Source organism: Sphaerodactylus townsendi, linkage group LG14, assembly GCF_021028975.2.
Source record: "Sphaerodactylus townsendi isolate TG3544 linkage group LG14, MPM_Stown_v2.3, whole genome shotgun sequence".
Taxonomy (NCBI): Eukaryota; Metazoa; Chordata; class Lepidosauria; order Squamata; family Sphaerodactylidae; genus Sphaerodactylus; species Sphaerodactylus townsendi.
Genome location: NC_059438.1, coordinates 44,153,175 through 44,176,082, shown reverse-complemented (window position 1 = coordinate 44,176,082; position 22,908 = coordinate 44,153,175). Strand labels below are relative to the sequence as shown.

At 50.1% G+C, this 22,908-nt stretch overlaps 1 protein-coding gene across 5 annotated transcripts in view; it reads right to left on the bottom strand.

Annotated features, from left to right (window-relative positions):
* Nucleotides 1-22,908, bottom strand: part of CTNNAL1 (catenin alpha like 1) — a 77,147-nt gene that overhangs the window by 29,203 nt on the left and 25,036 nt on the right. For 3 of the 5 annotated variants that reach the window (XM_048515442.1, XM_048515445.1, XM_048515443.1), the window contains 2 exons: nt 5,414-5,503; nt 4,932-5,102 (listed from right to left, as the gene is read on the bottom strand). In XM_048515442.1, coding sequence (XP_048371399.1) covers nt 4,932-5,102; nt 5,414-5,503 — 261 coding nt within the window. Of the gene's footprint in view, nt 1-1,544; nt 1,623-4,931; nt 5,103-5,413; nt 5,504-22,908 lie in introns of all 5 variants that reach the window. The other 2 variants (XM_048515441.1, XM_048515444.1) reach the window with 1 other exon arrangement.

Below are 22,908 nucleotides of genomic sequence, written 5' to 3'. Positions count from 1 at the left end.
TTTTTGCACCTCGAGAGAAGGCAGCTGAAGTGGCTGCTGCCCCCATCAAGGGCAACGAAACTCCTTTGGGAGTAAGTGCTGGACCTTGTATACTAAGGAGACAGGTGTCCACCTGGCAACGGTGGTCTTGGATACCTGTGGTGGTTATTACCTGTGGAAAACGGACTGAAGCAAAAAACAACTAGTTTGCAGTTCTGAAGGACTCAGTGCCCTTAGTGGTCTCCTTGATTTCAATTTGAGCCATTCCTGCTCCTTGGGTTGAGGGCAGAAGCCAAGATGGCAGGTGGGTTTCTGGTCCTTGGGCACAAGGGAGGGGCCTGTGCTGAGGATTACGGCGTCCTGATGGAAGGAGCACCATTCTTGCCTTACAGAGAGGTAGAAAGTTCCAAGACCCATCTGCCCCAGCAGCCATTATGGCCACCAGAAATGCAACCTCTCGGATCCCGAGAGGCCCTGATCTGATTGGTTCAAATGGGGATTGGGGTCATACCCGTAGAAAACTGTGTATCTCCCAAGAGGGGAAACGATGCTCTGTGGGGGGGAGGGCCACCCCTCTGGGAAATCTTTTGTTGTGGGCACGAGATGCTCAGAATAGTATTTCGCTCTCTGCAGAGATGATTCAGGCGAGGGCTGCAACTTGCCACCCCAGACTGTTGTGACACAGACCTGCAGCCAGGCTGGCAGGGAGGAATTGGAGCAACCTGCTGATTCCAGCTGCTAGCAGACCGATCCTTTTCATGCCTCACCACCTGCTGAATGATTTCAAGTTGCTTCATAAACCCTGCTCCTGGAGGCAAACGTGACAGCAACAGCCCCAGGAGGGTATCTGTGCTTTTCTAGGACCCACCCTTCAACCTCCGTGCAGACAGCTGGAGCCAGACTGGGTCAGGATATAGGAGTGAGAATGCAGAGGGTTGGACGGATGATCTAGGGAGATCTGACTGCCCTTGTGATCCATTCCAAGAGTGACAAACGTCTTGGCCAGTATGGGGTGATGAAGATTATTTCCACCCCCTCCTTGTGAACCCTGTTCAGTGCTCCAGGTAACAGAGGCATTGGTATATGGGGTGCATATAGGGCCCCTGAGACCACCTGAATGTGAGCATATCCTGCCTTTCTGCCCTGAACCTGGACAGAAACCCAGGAACAGTGTGATCGGTGAAGAGTTCCAAGACTGGGGTGCCCAAACACCTAGTCACCATCCAGAACACTCTGGGGTCTGGTGCCCACTCACTGGGACAAACATCTTGGCAGCTAACCTTGGAGTCTCTGCCCAGCAAAGGAGGTCGACAGCTTCCTTCTTTAGGGACTAGGATTTGGTCTTTCTTTGCTGGCCGACACAGGCCTTGGCTGTGGTGTTGTCTGTGAGGCTGAGAAGGTGAGCACCCTATCTCTAGAATCATAGAGATCACAGAGTTGGAAGGGGCTTCCTGGGTCATTTAGCCCAACCCCGTACACCATGCAGGAAATTCTCAACTACCTCCACCCCCCACCCCAGTGACCCTTCCTCCATGCCCAGAAGATGGCAAAAAAAACCCCCCCACCTCTTGGATTCCTGGCCAATTGGGCCTGGAGAATAATTGCTTCCTGGCCCCAAAGTGGCAGCAGTCGTTCCCCTGGGCCTGCAAGAAGGGCCACGAGAGCTGAGCATGACTTCTCCCTTCCTGCCCTACCTCTCCTCATCTGCCCGAGTTCACAGGCTCAGCCTTGCTGTGGCGGAGGGGTCTGTGCTGCGACTCAAAGGGCTCAGAACTCCAGCCAGCTGATGCTGCGCCAGGATTTGGAATAGAAACATCTTTTGCTTCAAGCACATTCTCTCTAGGTGTGTGTGTCTGTCAGATTTTGTCCCTTCCAGTGTGTTTAATCTAGGGCATTATTACTTGTATTAGTAATTAATTGTAATATTAATTTAGAGTACTATTACTTGTAAAAAATAAAAAGAATGTTCATGATGTCAAAAAATAAGCATCTATGTGAATGACAAAGACACACTGTCACTTTGTACGTATTACTGTGTGTATATCCCTTATATAAAACAGAGACTTGCCCGTCCAGGAGCCCAGACTCCTTCGGTGCACGATGGGTCTGCCGCTGTAGCTCTCTAACAGGCAGGGATACACACCCTGCAGGTTGAGTATCCCCATTTTTTAAATGCTGTTTAGCGAGCTTCATTTTTTTCTGCTAGCATCAGCAGCATGAAGGGCCTCTAAGACTACGTGAAGGCATTTGTTGACAGTTACCCACATGTAGACTACATAAAGTTTCTAGTTCATGTCTCTGATACAGAGAAAATAACTCTTATTTTTCACTCTGAGAAAATAACACCGGAAAAACCAAGGAAATCATCGGGGGTGGGGTGTGTGTGTGTGTGTGTGTGTGTGTGTGTGTGTGTGTGTGTGTGTGTGTGTGTGAGTGAGTGAGAGAGAGAGAGAGAGAGAGAGAGAGAGAGAGAGAGAGAGAGCTTACAATTCTCTTGGCCTTTAGTCCAGAGGTACAAAAACTGATCAGAGTGAACAGCTTTGCTATCTGGCACTGCCTCTGTCTTTGGGCACAAGCACCCCCCGCTCCTGTCTCAGCAGCAGGCCAACCTGAAGTCTCCAGGTGTGGAAGGGCTCCTGAAAGTCAGCGTGGTCAGTACCCATCACCCCCGGGTGCCTCTCTTCTTCTCTATCGGCCTGCCTTCAGTTGAAGGAGTCCTGAGCAGCTGGCCTGTTCGTCTGCCTGAGAATAGGAGGGCTCCATGGCTTAGGGGAAAGAGTACCATCAGATGTGGGAGCCAAGTGGGTGGGGTTTGGTAGCTGTGGATTCCTCTGGGTAGGGACTGGAGTAGAGCAACAAGCTTGGACATTCAGCACCCTCAATTAACTGTCGACAGAGCCTTAGCTGCTGTTAGACCTACTACCTGTCCTCTGGATCCGTGCCCGTCCTGGCTTGTAAAAACCTGCCGGGCGGAGCTACGACCCCATCTGTTGAGTATAATCAACGGTTCCCTTGAGCAAGGAACCTTCCCGGATGGGTTGAAGGAGGCAGTGGTCCGCCCACTCTTAAAAAGACCATCGTTAGATCCGAGTGATCTGGCCAATTACCGCCCCGTTTCGAATCTTTCGTTTCTGGGGAAGGTAATTGAGAGAGTGGTGTTGGAGCAGCTTCAAGGTTTTCTGGATGACGCTCGTAGCTTTTGACCCCTTCCAGTCCGGGTTTTTCCAAGCCTGCTGGGCATGGGGACGGGAGATCTGTTCCCCTTCGCCGCCGTTTAGCAGATACACTCCGTATTCAGCTCTGGACCGAGGCGGATCGGGCGCGCCTGCTGGTGTTGTTAGATCTCACCAGTAAGAGCGCTTTGATGTGGCTTCACATTACCGCCACCTTTTGACCCACCGCCTGGCTGCCTCTGGGAGTGCGCAGTGCACTCGTCCTTCAATGGATTGTCTCTGTTTCTCCGGGCCGGAGTCAAGCAAGGAGGTGCGCGGGATCAAGCCTCCTGAAGTGCCCGCTCAATGTGGTGTACCCCAGGGGGCGCCATTATCCCCGCTTAAGCTATTTAATATCTATATGCCACCCCTTGCTCAGCTGGTAACTGAGTTTCGGGCTGGTCTGCTCATCAGTATGCAGCATTGACACGCAGCTCAGTTCTGTTGATGGAGGGGGGAGCAGCCGCCACCCCTGTGGCTCTACAGCACTGTTTGAGCAGGCGGTCGCTGGTTGGTCTGCGCCAGAGCAGGTTAAAACTGAATCCGCCCGGAAGACGGAGATCCCTTCTGGCTTGGCCGTGGAGAGGTCTTTCCAGCTGCCGGTGTGGAGAGGGGCCACCTTGGCATTGACCCTCCGTCCGGCAGCCTGGGGGGGTCTACCTGGATTCGCCTCTGCTCAATGGAGACCCAGGTGGGGCTCCATAACAACCCGGGCTAAGCTTTTTTCCACCTTCGTCAGGCCCGGCGGCTCGCTTCCTCTCCAAAGCGGACCTAGCCACGGTGATCCATGCAACGGTCATCTCCAGATTAGACTATTGTAACTCGCTTCACGTGGGCCTTCCCTTGCGCTTGATCCGAGACTAAAACTGGTCCAGCATGCAGCGGCGCGCCTGTTTGCAGAGTAGTGCCACCTGGCAGCATATTCAACCTATACTGTGCCAGCTGCACTGGCTCCCGGTGGAATTCCGGATCATCTTCAAGGTGCTGGTATTGACCTTTAAGGCCCTACGCAGCCTGGGACCATCGTATCTTCGAGACCGCATCACCCCATACGTCCCTGCACGGCCTCTCCGATTGGTTGAGGCCAATTTACTAGTGGTCCCTGGCCCCTCGATGATACGGCTGGCCTCCACACGGGCCCGAGCCTACGCTCTGGCCCCGGCCTGCGGGAACACTCTTCCTCCAGTTGTCCGGCCCCTGCGGGACCTGGGTGAGTTCCGCAGGGCCTGTAAGACGGAGTTGTTCCGCCGGGCCTTTGGAGGAACCGGCCGTTGATGGTGCCCCCGCCCCCGGCTCGGCCCCGACATCTGGGCCAATTGTCATCTCAGACTCGCCATCCCCCTCTTTTTAGAGAGGGGAGGGAATTTTGAGATTAGAATGTCGGACGCCTTTCCCCCCCCTTTGGGGAAGGGAAGGGAACTACAACAGTAGATCACTGAACGCTATTTATTTACTGTAATTTATTACATATTTATTAGGAACGTTGTTATGGTTATCGCTGCTTTTAAATGTTTTAATTGCCTATATTGTTTTATTTCTGCTGTACACCGCCCAGAGCCCTCCGGGGATGGGGCGGTATAAAAGTTTAAAAAATAAATAAATAAATAAAATAAAACCTCACACACACACACACACACACACACCCAGCCCCTGAGTGCCAGCAACAAGGCTTTTACTGGACAACCCTCTTGGGATTTAAGCTATACTCTCAAAAGCAACAAATAATTACTTGTTCCTCACCTTGAACTCCTTGATGCCAGTGTAGATGCTCACGGGCCCAGGTTCATGCTCTCCGTTGGGACGAGCATCTGTGACAATCTCTATTACTTGCTCCAAGGTGAGTCTCATTCTGTGAAAGACGGCTCCTTTGTTGATGCGGGCGGATTCACAGTCGGGATGCCTCAGACAGGTCTTGGAAACAATTTTTTTAAAGTTATCCAGATGCCTCTGTGCAATCTGCTGAGATGAGTCAGTGCCCACATAACTCTCCCTGCCTCAAGCGAATCGGGCGAGGCTGAGTATCCATCCCGACAATTAGCCATTTGTGGCATCTGTCCACATTTTGACCCCTGCCGCCCCGTGCCGTGCCCTCCAGCCTCCGCGCGCACTGACTGATGTGGTTTCAGTCAATTTCTTTCCTGTGTGCCACAGGGTCCGAGGAGGCTTCTGACTCCAGCTCTCAAATCTGTGCTTCACAAAGACAAAAAGAGAAAAGGAGCTACCTTGGAAGCGGTAAGAAGCATCATGGTGCATTTCTCCAGAATGGCACGAGCAGCTGCCATTTTAGCCTTTTTCTTTTCATCCTTCAGGTCCTGAAGAAACAAAAAAAGAAATGTTCCTGCCGGAATGAATCAAACTGTTTGCATGGGAATGGGGGTGCTAAAGGATGACAAGAAACATCTTATCCTAAGCCTCATCTTTGAAAGATTTAGGAAGGGGACTAAGCACTCCGCCTCCATGAGTGGGAGACACGCAGGTGTAAGGGAGAGATATGCTGGCACCACACGGGCACTGCACGGGGGTCCCCCCAGCTCCAGCACAGAAATGCAGGGTGGTGCGGCTGCGTCGGGGGTGGAGAGGGGCTTAGGCAACATCCTAAACACCCACAACTGACATCCCACCCCCAGCACAACATTAAATCAGCAACAACCCTGGTGTGTCTTTTCCAACTGCCCTGCACACGGGGGAAGGGAGCTTGCATTTCCCCTGCCAACCGCCCACCTTGCCCCAAGCCCTCGTGCAGCTCAGGATGCCAACCAAATCTGCAGCCAGTCACATCCTCCCAAAGAATGGTATGAACCCCAGGCAGGACTCCTGCAGCTCAGGTGACGGGGCTTGCAGAGTGGGGGCACGCACTCTCTCTCTGGATTTATGTTGCGTACATTTAGAACACACTCAAAAGAGAGATTGGTGATGTGAACTTTGCAGAAAGGGCACCTGGCACAAGGGAGCACTGGGCACAAACAGCACAGGCAGAGATTTCTCGCTAAAAATCTTGACCTGCTTCAGTACAACAGACATATTAACTGACTTGTGGAACCCGACCACCATCTTGGTAAGCTAAACTACTGACTCATACCAGTTTTTTTACAACAGTTTAACTAGCACAGTTTTCCCAAATAATTTTAAGAACTGGAATCTTCCAGAGATTCTTGAGGAAATACCATAAGAACATAAGAACATAAGAAAGAGCCTGCTGGATCAGACCAGAGTCCATCTAGTCCAGCACTCTGCTACTCACAGTGGCCCACCAGGTGCCTTTGGGAGCTCACATGCAGGAGGTGAAAGCAATGGTTTTCTGCTGCTGCTGCTCCCGCTCCCGAGCACCTGGTCTGCTCAGGCATTTGCAATCTGAGATCAAGGAGGATCAAGATTGGTAGCCATAGATCTCCTCCATAAATCTGTCCAAACCCTTTTTACAGCTATCCAGGTTAGTGGTCATCACCACCTCCTGTGGCAGCATATTCCACACACTAATCACACATTGCGTGAAGAAGTGTTTCCTTTTATTAGTCCTAATTCTCCCCCCCCCACACACATTTTCAATGTATGCCCCCTGGTTCTAGTATTGTGAGAAAGAGAGAAAATTTTGTCTCTGTCAACATTTGCAGTTCTATTATCAATTCCTTTCCTAATTATCCCCAGCATAGAGTTTGCCTTTTTTACAGCTGCCAAGCATTGAGTTGACATTCCCATGGAACTATCAACTAACACGCCCAAATCCCTTTCCTGGTCTGTGACTGTTAGCACTGACCCCTGTAGTGTGTATGTGAAGTTTGGATTTTTTGCCCCTATGTGCATCACTTTACATTTTGCTACATTGAACTGCATTTGCCATTTCTTAGCCCACTCACCTAATTTATCAAGGTCCACTTGGAGCTCTTCACAATCCTTTGCGGTTCTCACCACCCTACATGATTTGGTATCATCTGCAAACTTGACCATCACGCTACCTACCCCTACTTCCAGGTCATTTATGAATAGGTTAAAGAGCACTGGGCCCAAAACGGATCCGTGGGGGACACCACTCCCTACATCTCTCTATTGTGAGAACTTCCCATTTACACCCACTCTTTGCTTCCTGTTTCTCAACCAGTTTTTAATCCATAGGAGGACTTCCCCTCTTATTCCTTCATTGCTGAGTTTTCTCAATAGTCTCTGGTGAGGAACTTTGTTCTGGTGAAGAACTTTTGGAAATCCAAGTAGACAATGTCCACTAGTTCCCCCTTATCCACATGCCTGTTTACACCCTCAAAGAACTCTAGTAAGTTTGTAAGACAGGATTTGCCTCTGCAAAAGCCATGCTGACTGTAAGGAATTCCGTAGAAGCAGAAATAAAAGGCTTTTTGGGTGTAAAAGACCGTTTATTCAGACATCCTAGAAAGCTCACGTACACGCAGTGGCAGGAATAAGATCTCCCGCCTAGAAGCACAGGTTATAACTCTGTCCATCCCATCCCTCTCCTCCCAGATTCCCATGGGAACGGAGGTCTCATCTCCCTCGCAGAGATAAGGTCTTGCTGGAGAAGCTGGCCCATCTCCCTGGCTGTGGAATGTAGGTCAAGGCTGCAGGCGGCTGAAGACCCAGGCCATCGTAACACCACATTGAATCCTTTACACTCTGCCTCCCTTAAAGACCCTCCCCCAGGTTTCCAGAAGGAAAGGCTGTGGAAAGCAGAAATGAGGGCGGGGGCTGCCACATATTTTCGTGGAATAAACCCATTACGATTATACCCAGAGGAATACCCCTGCACCCAAGAGAGACTAAATATTGTACGCCATTGCCATATTAAAGCAGGTGAGTCCAGGATGGCATGCCACATTTCGTAGTCAATGCTTGTGGCTTATCAATAATAGTCAATTTGTTGTTCACCATACAAGAGCATACCCTTTCGCCATTTCCAAGTTGTTAAATCCAATACCAACGCAATAAAGCGGAGGGTGAAAACATTGAAGCTTAGCAAGGTGCGTGAGGGTGCCTCTCAACCCTAACCTCCTCAAACCTTTGTATTTGTATACCTTTTATCTCAGGTTTTTATTGTGTTATGATTATTGTTATGCCAAATAAAGGCTTATTATTATTAATAATAGTCGCAGTGGGGTCTTCTCTCCCATGGGTCCATTACAGGCATCGGAAACGGAGCCTCCTTGAGTAAAACTGAAATGGAAGACAGGATGGATATTACTAAGAGAGTTAGGCAAATCCAATCAAGCAGTGAGCATCATTAATCACTTTAGTAATCTGGAAAAGGTCCTATGAATCTTTTGCCTAGTTTCTTTAAAAACGAATTTATGCATCGTCTTCTGAGATTTTTGGTAGACAATATACATTTCCAGGCTTCACACGCAGAGGGGAAATCCTCGAAGCGGTGCTTATCCGCTTTGCAGCTTTTGGGGAGCTCCTTTAGCCTGGTTGTAAGGCAGTTTGGGACCCATTTTCCACCCTCGGCCTAGATGAAATCCACTGCTGAAACTCCGGAGGATCCAATGCATCCGCAGGTAGTTGCCATGGCAACGGGCGGGAAGGGGAAACCCAACCGGACACAATTTCTGAAGGGGGCTTTTTTTCGTACTGCTATGAAACCGCATTGACATTATAGGGCGTATTCTGCAAACGTGGAATTAGCTCTCCACTCCAATTGTCTTTGGTGGTAGTTGGTGTAACAACGTGAAATACTGCTCTAGGGTTCTCAAGTCTGTTCTCTCTGACTCCACCGCCACTTTGAACGTGGTAGAAGGCGGCAACCACTGGGCGGCCCCTAACAACTCCTAGAAAAGTTTCCAGAACTTTGAAATGAATTGGGGGCCGCTGTCTGAGACCACCTTAATGGGGGCGGAGGTAGACTTGGTAAACATTCTGAATGAACAGACGCACTAACTTAGATGGAGCGGAGGGGATGGCAGCGGCATGGATGAAATGGGCTTTGTTTAGGAAAATAAGTCCACCACCACCGGCACAAGACCGTGGTTGCCAGCTGGACTTTCTTGTAAATCACTGGTGGCATAAAAATCCATGGAGATGACTTCCCAGGGGCGGGAGGCCACCGGGAGAGGTTTTCAACAGACCAAGGGGTTTTCCCCGAACGTTCTTGGCTTCTGCACACAAACATCAGGAGCAACCTTTTAATATATTCTCATCGTCCTTGCGCATCGCGCGCCACTCAGAAATCTGGACGGCGGGCCAAATGCAGAGAGTTTCTTAGAAAGCCAAAATGTCCAGCCGAAGGGCATCATGACAGGCTCCCGAGAACCTGCTTACGGAGGGGGGGGAGGCATCGTACTCACAACAATCCTCTCACCGCCAAACGCCATTCTCCAAACGCTAATTGGGAGCTCACCTTCCTCCACGGAGGCTCCGCTGCAGCATTCCGCCTCCTCGAAGCGCGCCCCCCCAGAGGGAAAGGAGAGACCAGGCTGGGAATAGGCGGAGAAGGAGGAGCTGATGTCTACCCGAGATCGGGTGGACAGCCAGCCCCACTTGGGAGGGGGGAGAGAACAGTGCGCGGAATGTCCCGTAAGGCAGCTCCACCCCCCCTCCCCGGGTAGGCGCTGGAAGCGATCAGCCAGCTCGGCTGGTCACTTTTCCGGGGAAAATGGACTGTAAAAGAGAAACGAGAAAAGAAATCGGCCCAACGGGGCTTGCTTCTGGGACATCTTGAGGGGGGTGGAGAGGGCGGCCAAGTTCTTGTGCAGGAATCCCACCAAACTCCTGAAAGGGGTGTTTAGCCCTCCAGCCAGTGGCCAAGTGGAAAGTGCTACTTTGATGGCCGTAGTTTTCTTTATCCCCTACGGTCCAGGCCGTAAGTTCCAAAGCACCGAGAATTTCTTTGATAAATAAGTACACGGAACCAGCCCTATCACCTTTATTTCTCTGCAACAGGGCTGCCCTAAGCGCTTTGTCCTCGAGAGGTAATCCACGGAACCACAAACGGGAGATCTGGGTCAAAAAAAGCCTGCTTCAGGATAGGTTCGGGTAGTAAAAAGCAGATTTTGCAAGCTTGAAAGGCTTGGTCTGACATTCTTCAGACCAGGAAAGGGGGGGCCCGGGCTTGGCAGCCAGTGGATCTGCAATTACCCCAGTGCTGCAAGAGGTCTGTGTGAGAGTGGGAGAGCTACGTCTCAGCGTAATTGGGGTATAAAGTCACGAGTAGAAATTAGCAAAACCTAGGTAAAAGATTGGAGTTCTTTCTCTGGCTGGTAGGGCAGGCCATTGGAGGACTGCACTCAATTTTGTAGCAGGATCCATTTTAGGCCCCTCGGGCTAGGGATCCGTAACCCAAATAGTCAATAGAGGTTTGGTGGAAACAGCATTTGGAAAAGTTTGGCAAAGAGGGAGTTGTTGAGCAAACGGCTTCAATACTTCCCGTAATCCAATGCTTCCATGCTCCCTCCATGGTTTGTAGGAATAAATTAAAACGCTATCTCCAAGTACTACCCACTACTCCCTTGTACAATAAATCATGGAGAACTTCGCTGATAAGGGCTATATAAAAGCTCCTCAAATTCCACTTAACCCGTAATGGCATTATTAAGTATTCAAACTGTCCAAACTTCTTTGTATTAAATGCAGTCAAGTGTTCATAGCCTTCAGCAATTCTGGACCCTTCTGTAGTAAGCTTCTCTTCCTCAGTCCGCAACTTAGTAAAGATGCTGTCCCTTTGCCCAATGCTTCTAAAAAGATCCTTGGATTAATGGGCAAAGGGTATTTATTGACAGGAGACTGCATTGAGTCCTCGTGTAATCTGTGCAGAGCCGTAGTTAGACTCCATCTTCTTTTTTTACAAACAAATACAGGGAGCAGCATACGCGCAGGTGTTTGCGGAATTAGCTCGCCATGAACCCGTATGGCGAGGTTCTGGCCCAAGAAGGCACGCAAGTTCCTTCTCCTCATTGGGACTTCATGCGGTAGATTCTCCCTTTAGGGCAGTTGCGCCTCTGGCTGTACTCAATGCATTTTGCAGTCAGTGTCTCTATGGGGTGGCAAACTGGATCGCATTCTTGCTCCTGAAATACTCTTGCTAAATCTTGGTAAGCCGGTGGAATGTCGTAGAATCGGGAGCAATGGCTGATGAAGCCGGGGTGCCGGGAGAAGCCGAAGTTTTCCCAATCTATGTGTTCACCGCCAGGAGGGTAATAGTGAATTCTAAGAGGATCCTTTCTCTTTCCAAATGAATTTTGGTTCATGTAACAAACAACCATGGCATGCCCAGAACTATGGAGTGTTTCATTACTGGCGCCAGAATAAACTAATTTTCTCCCAATGGTCGGCGAAGCGGAGGGAGAACCGGTTATGCTTTGAACTGGGCCGGGTCCCCGCCTCTCTCAGAGGACTGCTGTCCATTTGGGGTGGAATGGTATGGGCTTAGCCAGGGGACTTGGTCTAGACTTCTAGCTCCCTCCGGCCAACTCTGGGGTCGATTAAGCAATGGGAGCAGCCCGAATCCATAAGGGCTGAGGCTATAATAATGCTTGTGTATGCTTAGCCAAGGCTGGGCCAGAACGCTTTGATTGTAGCTGGAGCGCTCTGCCTTCACTTCACCAAGCGTTTGGAGTCGAACCAACCATGTCCATGGGGTTGAAGAAAGGCAAACAGCTGCTTCTCTCCTCTGGTCGCCTTCGAGCAACTGCCTTAGGACGCAGCTCCTGTTGGGGCGGCCCGGATTTGCGCAGTGGTGGCTTGGTAGATGGGGTGCAAGCTAGCGGGGCCGGAGCGGTTGGCTTCTGCTTTTTCGGCAGTTGGCGCTGCCAGATGACCTGGTCCTCCGCCAGTAAAGACACAATCCCAGTCGGCGATCGGGCGCTCGGAGGTGGTCTCGGTAGGGGCGGCTGGCTTGGCTTGGTGGTCGAGTGGTGGTCAGAGGTGGCGTGGTTTTAAGCGCATGCTCTCCTCGCATCGGTAAGGCCGCATCTCTAAACCAGACGCTTCACCTGGGGATCCCAATGCGTATCCAATCTGCAACAGTGCTGGGGATCCAATTAAAAAAACACCTGCTTTCTACCGCAGCTTCTGCCGCCAACAGCGCATCCTCACAGGAAGTATTCACATTTCATGCCAGCCAGGCTTACTCAGGAGGGAGTCGGGCAGCCGACGCAATTTTAAAATTCAATGGGCAAATTTCTGCAAACGAGCGGTTGCCTTGCTGAATAGATTTGATGGTGCGGATAGCTTCATTTTTTCAGCTCCCGGATCTTTGAAAGCGAGCCCTTAAGGCTTCGGAGGAACGCTGGGCACTTCAGAGCTAGTATTCTTCTAATTCTTGCAGGTTCAAAAGAGTCACAAATCCAGTCGGGCTGCTGCCCTCATCCAGGACTGGAGAGCCGATGTCCCGTAGTATTTTTTTTCGCTAAGCTCAGACCGGTATATATATATAAATCGCCATAGTCCTCCATATGTGGGCATCGAAGCTGCCGTAAGATGGGGCGAGTAGGGAAGTTTGGAAGCCGGTCCCATCGGGAAACGGGCAGGTATTGGAGGTCTGTAATATCCCTCTCCATCGTCTCCCTGGCGTCACTTCGGCGAGGGCGCGGCTGCGAGAGGTTGCGCAGGCTTGAGGCAGCGGCATGGCGCAGGGGGGGGCTCGGAATCGGGTGGAGGTACCAACGCTGGTGCTTGGCGCTCTGGTGGGATCTGGTCCTTGGAAGCGTGGCAGGACTCCAGCAGCGCCGCCTCCTCCTCTGGCACCGTGGGCTGTACCAGTGACAGCGAGGACTCCAACTTGGGTTGCCATTCCTGTTCTGCTGCTTCTTCAGTTCCCTCTCCAAGGCGGCCAGCTCTCTCTCCTCTCATGCATCAGCGCATCCTGGTGCGCATGCAAAGCTGCTTTCTCTCGCTCCAATTCTGGGCCAATCTGCTTTTCTCGCTGAACAGCTGCAGTTAGCCCGGCACTTTACATACGTAAGGCCTGGAACGCTTTCAAGGCGATGCTGTGTAAGTCCAGTTTGGAATGTCTCCAGGACTTTATCATGGACTGATAGGTTCTGGCACATATTGCCGCTGCAGCTGCCAGCTCTCTTGGCACGGGTCCAATTCGAAGTTGGGATTTCTTTGGCGCTGCTGTTCCCGGTCTCTTTGCAGGTTTTCACGCCTTGCTGTAAGCTGTCTCCTCGTTCCTCTTCCCATAGCTGGTGCTTCACGGGCCCATGCTTCTTGGGCATCTCAGTGAGTCGGCTTCCACTTCCTCATCCCAGCTCTCTTTCGATGGGAGAGGAATAGATCCGCTGGGAGTGCAGGCTTTCTCTCGGACTCCTCTTCATCTGAACGATACGGCCGTGCTCCACCGGTGGCAATCTAATGGGCATCTCAGGTGCAGTCTGCTTGGTCCGTGGATCTGGGGGGTCCGGGATTCAGAATCTGCACGGTAATGATACCCCTCCCAATCCCCTGGTTTAGTCCCAGTTTCACCGGGTGGTCTTCGCGATCGGGCCCCAGTGCTATGCCACGGTGGATCTTTGGGAGCATTCAACAACGTGGCCAAATAATGCGTCCAGGAATCAGCCTTCATAAATGGACTCCTCGTGTTGCCGCATGAAGCAGGTGGTTTCAGGCCCGCTCTGCCTCCAAGTGAGCAGGTTTTCAGTACCTGGAGGCTTTGTAATCCATAATGAAAACGGGTAGATACCCGATCCACAGGCGCCCAAACGCACTCTTCCATGTAAGTCTCCCATGGTCAGCCTTCTCGGCCCCTCGCTCCAATTCGGAGGTAGCACCTGGGCAAAGGACTCAAGGCTGGATAACGCAGGATTTTGGTGAAAGAGTCACTTCGCCTAGCTAGACCCGCTTCCCGGCCAAGGTCTCCTCTAAATCCAGAAGGTAGGAGCTCGGAGCCCCTTCTTGGGCTACCGGACCTTCCACAGGAACAGATCGTCAACCTCTCCATGCCTGGGTAAGATCACCATGAGGCTCTACTGCACTAGGAAGATAGATGGAACGATAGATTCCTGCCACAATGGGTAAGGAATTCCATAGAAATGCAGAAATAAAAGGCTTTTGGGTGTAAAAAGACCGCTTATTCAGAGCATCCTAGAAAGCTCATGGCGTACAATGCAGTGGGTGCAGGAATAAGATCTCCCGCCAGAAGCACAGGTTATAACTCTGTCCATCCCATCCCCCCTCCCGGATTCCCATGGGAACGGAGGTCTCATCTCCCTCGCAGAGATAAGGTCTCCGCCGGAGAAGCTGGCCCATCGCCCGGGCTGTGGAATGTAGTCAAGGCCAGGCGGCTGACCCGCTCATCAACACCATTGAATCCTTTACACTGACTCTTTCTCAATGATAAGTTGAATATTAAAGTGAGAAGATCAGCAATTTCATGCTTGAGCTCTTTAAGAACTCTTGGGTGTATGCAATCTGGGCCAGGGGATTTGGTAGCATTTAGTTTATCATTGGCTGCCAGAACTTCTTCCTTGTCTACCACTACCTTCGCTAGTTCCTCGGATTCGCCTCCTAAGAAGCATGGTTCAGGTGCAGGAATTTTCCTCACCTGCTCTTGGGTGAAGACAGATGCAAAGAATTCATTCAGCTTCTCTGCAATCTCCCTGTCATCTTTTAGCACACCCTTTCTTCCTTTGTCATCTAATGGGCCTACGCACTATCCCCCTCATCTTTGAGAAATTTCCTTTCTGAAGGCGAATGTAGCTACATTAGTAGTTGTCACTTGTTCGCATGCAGAAATACTGAATCTGACAGCATTGTGGTCGCTGTTCCCTATTGGTTCAACAACACTGACTTCCTGCACCAGGTCCTGGGTCCCACATAGAATTAGATTTAGGATCACCTCTCCCCTGGTTGGTTCCACAACCATCTGCTCTAAGCCACAGTCATTTAGCATATCCAGGAATGGTCCCTCCTTACTATGACCTGAACATGCATTTTTCCAGTTTATATGGGGATAGTTAAAATCACCCATTACCACTACATTTTTGTTTTTGTTGGTCTCTCTAATTTCTCTTTCCATCTCAGAATCCTCTTGTGCACTTTGGTCAGGGGGACAATAATATATTCCTAATATTAAACTGTCCTTCACACCTGGTATTGATATCCACAGTGATTCTGTAGGGGAACCAGCTCCCCTTGCATTGTCTATTTTATGTGACACTATGCTCTCTTTTATGTAAAGGAGAACTCCACCTCCAATGCGCCCTGTCCTATCCTTCCTATAGAGCCGTGATGGCGAACCTATGGCACGCGTGCTAGAGGTGGCACGCGGAGGCCTTTCCTTGGGCACGCAAGTGCCGAATCTCTCCCTCCCCCTTCCCCTCTCGCCGTGCCAGAGATGGCTCCCAGGCTGGGTTATCAGAGGCGCCACAAAGGGCCTCTGAGAGGCAGTGCGGGAGGGGAACGCCCCAGAAGGGCGCCAGAGAACCCCAGTGCCTTCTGGGGCGTTCCCCTCCCGTACTGCCTTCTGGGGTGAGCAAGCAAGCGAGTGAGCGGGCGAGGGGGCAGGCAGGTGAGCAAGCGGGGGGTGGGCGGGCAAGGGGTCGAACGAGCAAGCCGGCGGGGGGGTGGACGAGTGGGCGAGCGAGCAAGCGGGGGGACGGGCGAGCAAGCGGGGGTGGGCAAGCGAGCGGGCAAGTGGGGGGTGAGCGAGCAGGCAAGCAGGCAAGGGGGCGGGCAAGCAAGTGGGCGTGGGGGCCGGTAACCGAACAAGCGGGTGGGGCGGGCGGGCAAGCAGGCAGGGGGTGGGCGAGCAAGCAAGCAAGCAAGCAAGCGGGGAGACAAGCGAGTGAGCAGATGAGCAAGTGGGCGGGGGGAGGGCGGGGACCAGGAGGGCGGGCAAGCAAGCGAGTGAGCGAGCATGCATATACTGAAGGAAGTCCGTTTCCTGAAGGGAAAAAAAAACAGTGTTATGATTGATTTGGAGGTTTTTAAGCACTGACTGGATGGCCATCTGTTGGGAATGCTTTGATTGTGTGTTCCTGTGTGGCAGGGGGTTGGACTTCATGGCCCTTGTGGTCTCTTCCAACTCGGTGATTCTATGATTTTATATATGAAGACTGTGAATAGCCAGCATGGTGTGTAGTGGTTAAGAGCAGTCAATTCTAATCTGGTGAACCAGGTTGGTTTCCCCACTCCTACCATGAAGAGGTGTGGGGGGCATGTGAGCGATCTGAGTCAGGTTTTGCCCAGGGCTCCAGTTTGCCTTGTTACGCCCTTGATTTGCCCTGTGTTTATGGTTGCCAGCCCCAGGTTGGAAAATACCTGGAGATTTGGAGAATGGAGCCTCGGGGCTGGGTTTGGAGCAGGTGGGGACCAGTGGAGTATTCTGGCAAAGAGGCCACTTTCCAAAGCAGACATTTTCTCCAACTGAACTGACCTCTGTCACCTGGAGATCAGCTGTGATCTCAGGAGATGTCCAGCCACTGCCTGGAGGTTGGTAACTACACATATTGTGCAACAGTAGCTGTTCTTAATTCCATCCCTTCCCCTGGAAAAATGTAGGGACGCTTTTCTTTGGCTAGGTTGCAATAACAGTTCTAGTTATTGGGAGTCAAGAATGTGGCATCCAAAGGTGGTTACTGCCATATTCCAACTCCTTGGTCTTTTTACAATAGAAATCTGCCATTATTACCGGGGGCTTGGTTTGTTCACATGTGAGCTTCTTATTCCACACAGACTGAGCTGCAACCATTATATTTATATGCCTCTCTATCTACTTCCTTAAATGTATTCTTTACTATTGTAACAGAACTATTGACAGGCAAATACATAACATCATTTCTTAACACTTGCCCTAATTCTACCTTAATTTTTCCTTCTACTAATCCTTCCTTTTCTTAACCACTATTTGTCTACTGATTTCTAACCTTAACACAAATCTACAATATCTCTGCCATTGTGTTTTTCTTGTAAGACAACAGATGGTAATGTATGAGTTGTTTTTTCTAAAACCTCAGTATTCAGGTTAAAATGCCGTATTGGCACTTGGTGACACATAAGTGGGTTTTGAGTTGCAGTTTGGGCATTCAGACTTGAAAAGGTTCGCCATCACTGCTATAGAGCCTGTAACCTGGTATAACAGCATCCCACTGGTTCTCCTCATTCCACCATGTCTCTGTAATGCCCACTATATCAAAGTCCTCCTTCAAAACTCTGTACTCCAGCTCCTCCATTTTAGGTCGAAGGCTTCTACTATTAGCATAGACACCTGTATACCCTGTCTCTGTCCTTAACTTGGGATTTATGTGCTTTATCCTCAAGTCTTTTATAGACACTATCCCTTGTCACATGCACATTGCTATGCTCCTCGCTTGTATGTGGTTGATTTAGAAAAACCTCCCTCTCTGTCTGCATCCCCATAGATACTGTATTCCGAATCGAAGTCACCTCAGCTCCTGATGACTTTCCCCCAGGGATCAGTTTAAAAGCTGTTCTGCCACCTTTTTAATGTTGAGCGCCAGCAGCCTGGTTCCTCTTTGGTTAAGATGAAGCCCGTCCCGTTTGTACAGGCCTGCCTTGTCCCAAAAGGTTCCCCAGTTCCTGACAAATCTGAAACCCTCTGCCTTACACCACCTTCTCATCCACGCATTGAGACCCTGTATCTCCGCTTGCCTAGCTCGCCCTGTGCGTGGAACAGGTAGCATTTCAGAGAATGCCACCTTGGGGGTCCTGGACTTCAACCTTTTTCCTAGCAGCCTAAATTTAGCTTCCAGAACCTCCCGGCTACATTTCCCAATGTCGTTGGTGCCAATGTGGACCACAACTGCTGACTCCACCCCAGCACTGTCTAAAAGCCTATCTAGACGAAGCGTGACATCTGCAACCTTTGCACCAGGCAGGCAAGTCACCATGCGGTCATCACGCCTCTCACAAACCCAACTCTCTACATTTCTAATGATTGAATCACAAACTACGAGGAGCCCCCCACCTCCCCGAGGGGTATCCTCAGTGTGAGAAGATAGCTGATCACCAGCTAAGGAAGCGGTCCCATCTAAGGGAGCATCTTCCACCACTTCAGACTGGCACCCTCCGTCCCCAAGACCTTCATTCTCCATGACATCTGAAGAGATGTCACCTTGGGAGTGGGACCTGGTTGTTAGGTCCCTGAAAGCCTCGTCTGTCACCCTCTCTGCCTCTTTCAGCTTCTCCAGGTCTGCCACCTTGGCTTCAAGAAAACGCACACGTTCCTTGAGTGCCAGGAGCTCATTGCAGTGAGGGCACACCCACGACTTCTGTCCTAGTGGCAGATAGTCGTACATGTGACACTCAGTGCAAAACACTGGAAAGCCCCCATCCCCCTGCTGGCTTCCTGCCTTCATATCTGATTTTGTTTAGATATTTAAATAGTAAACTTTTAGTCAGTGCCCCCCTGGAGCTATCTGTACCTACTATCCCTCAAGAAATGTCCTTATTTATTTAAACACAAAAACAAAACTGCCTAACAGTTGGTTCCAGAGACTGAACTAAAGACTGACTGACTCACCTCTCAGCAGCCCAGGACAAAGAGGAACAAGAGATAACCTCTGTTAACCCCTTTTAAACCCCACCTCTCAGCAGCCTCAGCAGCCTCACCTCTCAGCAGCCTTACAAGGAGAAAAAGAGATAACCCCTGCTAACCCCTGTTAAAATACACTGTTTTAAAAGACGTGGCTTTGAGAAAAGCCCTCCAAAATGAACACCAGAGCTCACTCTGCTCTTCCTGGCCCAGTCCTCTTCTCCACTGCTACTCCTCTCTGCTGGTTCCAGAGACTGAACTAAAGACTGACACACCATTATTAATTAATTAATTTTATTTATTTACAAGTTTCTATATCCCGCCTCATACTATCCTCTCTAGGTGGCTTACGTAAGGTAAAAACAACTTTAAAAACCACAATAAAAATATAATCAATAAAATATGACAATTAAAACTACAATAAAATAGCCTTTAAATAACCCCAACCAGATTCCCCCACCCCACCTCCCAGACCAGCAGCTGTAGCGGGTGTGTGTGTGTGTTCCAAGGAGGCTAACCAAACGCCTGGGCAAGGAGGAAGGTCTTTGACATGCCCCTGAGCCCATCAAGGGCAGATACGCGGTGAATCTCTATTTCAGAGCATGGGGACAATCATGGAGAAAGCCCCCCCCCAGGTGCACCCCACCCCTCGGTTGGGGGAGGTACCACCAGGAGTGTCTTCCCCTGTGCTAGCCAGCTGCATTTTAAATATTCAGCATTTAGGTAGAATTCATGCAACACGGCCAGAAACAGGTTCTTGTGCCCTCCCCCCCCCCTTTCAGAGCACACAAGTGGGGTGCTGGTTTTTTTGGGCAAGCAGAACTGGGAATAAAGAATTCGCCCTCTTCCCTCTATACTTTCCCCCTATATAAATTTTGCCCCGCCCACTCAAGTGCTTAGTTCCACATAGGCAATAAATAAACAAAATGCTGGTACAGCCTCTCTAAAACTTTCTCTTACAACCAGGTCAGCACCACTGGGGTTGGATCCATGAGCCTCCAAAGGAATAAGACAGCAAAGATCATACTAACATCTCTGCACTTCTTCGTGTCTAATACGTGAGATCCAATGGATCGGGACACGTCTGTTCCTGGTCTTCGAGGACACTTGCCTCAGACGGCGGCCCCCAGGTTCCTTTGCAAGTCCTTCGTAAGGAGTCTTCCCCTTGGTTGTCATAAAACTTTGACCTTCACAGAGCCAGGAACAGTCTCCCTCATATTTGAACTTGAAGGTACATGTGAGCCCTCAAAACCCCCCACCTCTGCCTGAGGCATGCGGCTCAGAGAAGCAGGGCTGGCAGCGGCAACAAGCTGGCATGTGCCAAGGAACGGGAGCCTCCCACTAAAGAGAAACACAGCAAGGATCCTCAGAAGGGAAGAAAGCCTCCACCTGAGCCGGGGGTGGGGGGGTGGGGAGTGCAGCTGCTGTCCTCAGAGGGAAGCCTGTGCATCAATGCGGCAAGACTTCTCTTGGTCTGATAACTCGAACACTCGAATACATAAAGCTGCCTTAGACTGAGTCAGCCTGCTGGTGCATCCAGGCTGGTACTATCTGCTCAGCACAGCAGTGCCCCTCCAGGGTCTCAAGCAGAAGTCTTTCACATCACCCACTGCCCAGCAGAGGCTTTCCCACTGAGAGACCCCCTCCCCTTTGTTTGATGCTAACAGAGACACCCAGAAGTCACAAAGCAGCCCTGGATTGAAAGGCAATACATGGGCTGGGACCCTCGACTCCGGGGAGCTGTACGGGGAGCATTTAGCAGGGACTGTCATGAGAAGTGTCCAGCGGCATTTGCTTTGCATACAGAAGGTGCCAGGTTCAGTCCCCACCATCTCTACTAGAAGAGGGTCAGAAATATATGGGGTCCCCAGACTGCCGCCTTCATCACTGCGGAGGCACTGCCAGTCCAAGCTAACGTTGACAGAGCAATGGTGAGACTTCTTCGCACAGGGCAGCTGCACACACCCGGGGCGGGGGGGGGGGGGGGGGGGGCGGCTGCTGTTCAAGTTGCTCACTGAAGCAAAGTGCCCTTTGGAGGGATTCCTTGTCTTTGAGCAACAGAAGAATACAGGTAGATGTGCAACAAAATAAAATGCAGTTAAATCAAAATGCTCCCAAGTTAAACAGCGTTCTTAGAGTGAGGTTAGAAAAACATGTGAATTAGAAAGGGTCATGCTGCCTGGGCGGAGGCAGGCTGCACAATTGGCGCACCAGGTGGATGGGCACCTGAAAAAATACATCTCTATCAACCAAAAATGAGAACAAAACAGGAAATAGCTAGCAGGGAGGGAGGGGGGGGGAGCAAAACTAGGCTGTCTTTGCTGGCTGCAAGACATAGCAAAAAGAATCCAACCAGTGAAAAGGTTTTGAAGAGCTGTGGATAAATTGATGTGTGGCCTATGATCCTCTTAGCAGCTCTGCCATCTCTGAAATGTTGCTTATGTTTATTTTGATTCCCCACTCCCCCACCTGAGTGGCAGAGGCTTATGTGGTGAACCAGATGTGTTTCCACACTCCTACATTCCTGCTTGGACTAGTCACAATTCTCTCAGAACTTTCCCAGCTCCACCTGCCTCACAAGGTGTCTGTTGTGGGGAGAGGAAGGGAAAGGAGATTGTAAGCCACCTTGAGTCTCCTTACAGGACACGAAGGTGGGATATAAATCCAAACTCCTCTTCTTCCCTGCTGCAGTTCATGAACTCACTCTGAGTTCTTAGTTTAACAAAATTTTAACGAACTCCCCTTTCCCAGAATTCTCACCTAGTGTTAACGCGGGGTGACTTGTTAAGAAATTGGAGCCCAAAAAGCTCAAGCCAACAAGGAATAAAATTAAAGAAATAATTTTATTCAGGCCAACAACGGGCAAGTTAGCATCAGAGGAGCCACACCAAAATGGCTGAAAGTTCTCATTTTTATAGGTTACATCAAAACAGTTCATTAGAAAGAATCCACCCCAAAGTTAGCATCATCAATCAATCATCAGAAAGGGAGGAGGTCACCCCGTTACCCAAAACATTTTTACCAGGCAAATGCCCTCATTGGAGGGTGACATTATTTCATGTTTCTGACGTCCCGTGAACTAAGACCCAACCTCATCTTATCAGTATTGTTCTCAGTTGCCCTACTTATCTAAACAATGAGCCTAAACATTTGGCTGTGTTCTAGTTTGTATCAGAAAAAGACAGACTTATGGTGCCTGTAAGGACGAGAAGACCTTAGAGGCAGCATAATTGAAATATTGTTGATTCTAAGGGGTAAACTAGAACAAAGGGGAGGTATCTCATCAAGGCTGTTACAGTTCTGGTTAGGAACAAGTGGGAAGAGGGGAGCAAAAGAGCAAAAAAGGCCTTATATGCATTTCCTTTTTTTTTTGTCTCAATTGGTTATGATTGAGGCCAGCTCAAAATATAAAGATACAATGAACTAAAGAAAGAGCAATTTTCTATAAAGATTTTTTAAAGTTGGATCCCTCAGAATTTACTTCCATGCCTCTAGCGCCTACGCTTAGTCACATTGATCGACTGCAGATGGAAGTGGCATTAAAAAGAGAGAGAAAAACTAAGTATCTCCTTAGATCAATCCAAGGGAAAAAGAAGTATCAATGGATGGTGAACAAAGAACCAGCAACACCTCAAAGACTGAAGCATAAGATTTCAAAAGCCAAAATTCCCTACCTGACGAAGGGAGCGTTGACACTTGAAAGCTCACTGCTCAGGCTTTCCAAACGCCTCCAACAACAAAAGGAACATACAATTACAACGTGCAGTTGCACTCCAAATAATCTGTGCAGTGTAATTCAGCAATACCTGTGATCTAATGTCCCACATGGATTCCAGCTGCTCACCTCTGCATGGCTTTGCCTGTCTGTCAGGTATGGCTCCCGCCCTCCCTGGCACCACACTAGTCAGGGCCCAAGGCCACACCCAGGCAGAAGGCAAAACACCTGTCCATATGCTTAACTGTCTGATGTTAATGGGCCTGTTGTTCTCAATCACTGCGCTTGGAAACATAGCAAGTAGGTGACCTGGCCAGGGGCCGGGAGGGGAGAGGATGGAGGCTCCCAGCTGAAGGGTATCGCTGTCCTTGAAACATTCTGTACTCCATAACAAAGATTTTCACACCTTGTTGCTCTATTAATCTGTGGGAAGATGGGAGGAGAGTTCGAGCGGGAAAACAAAAGGAATAAATACCCTTAGATCTGGCTTCTTGCCGATGGTGTCAGAATGTGTATGTGTGGTGGGGGGGGGGGGGGGGGTACTACTGGGATGCTCTGCTGACAACCCAATA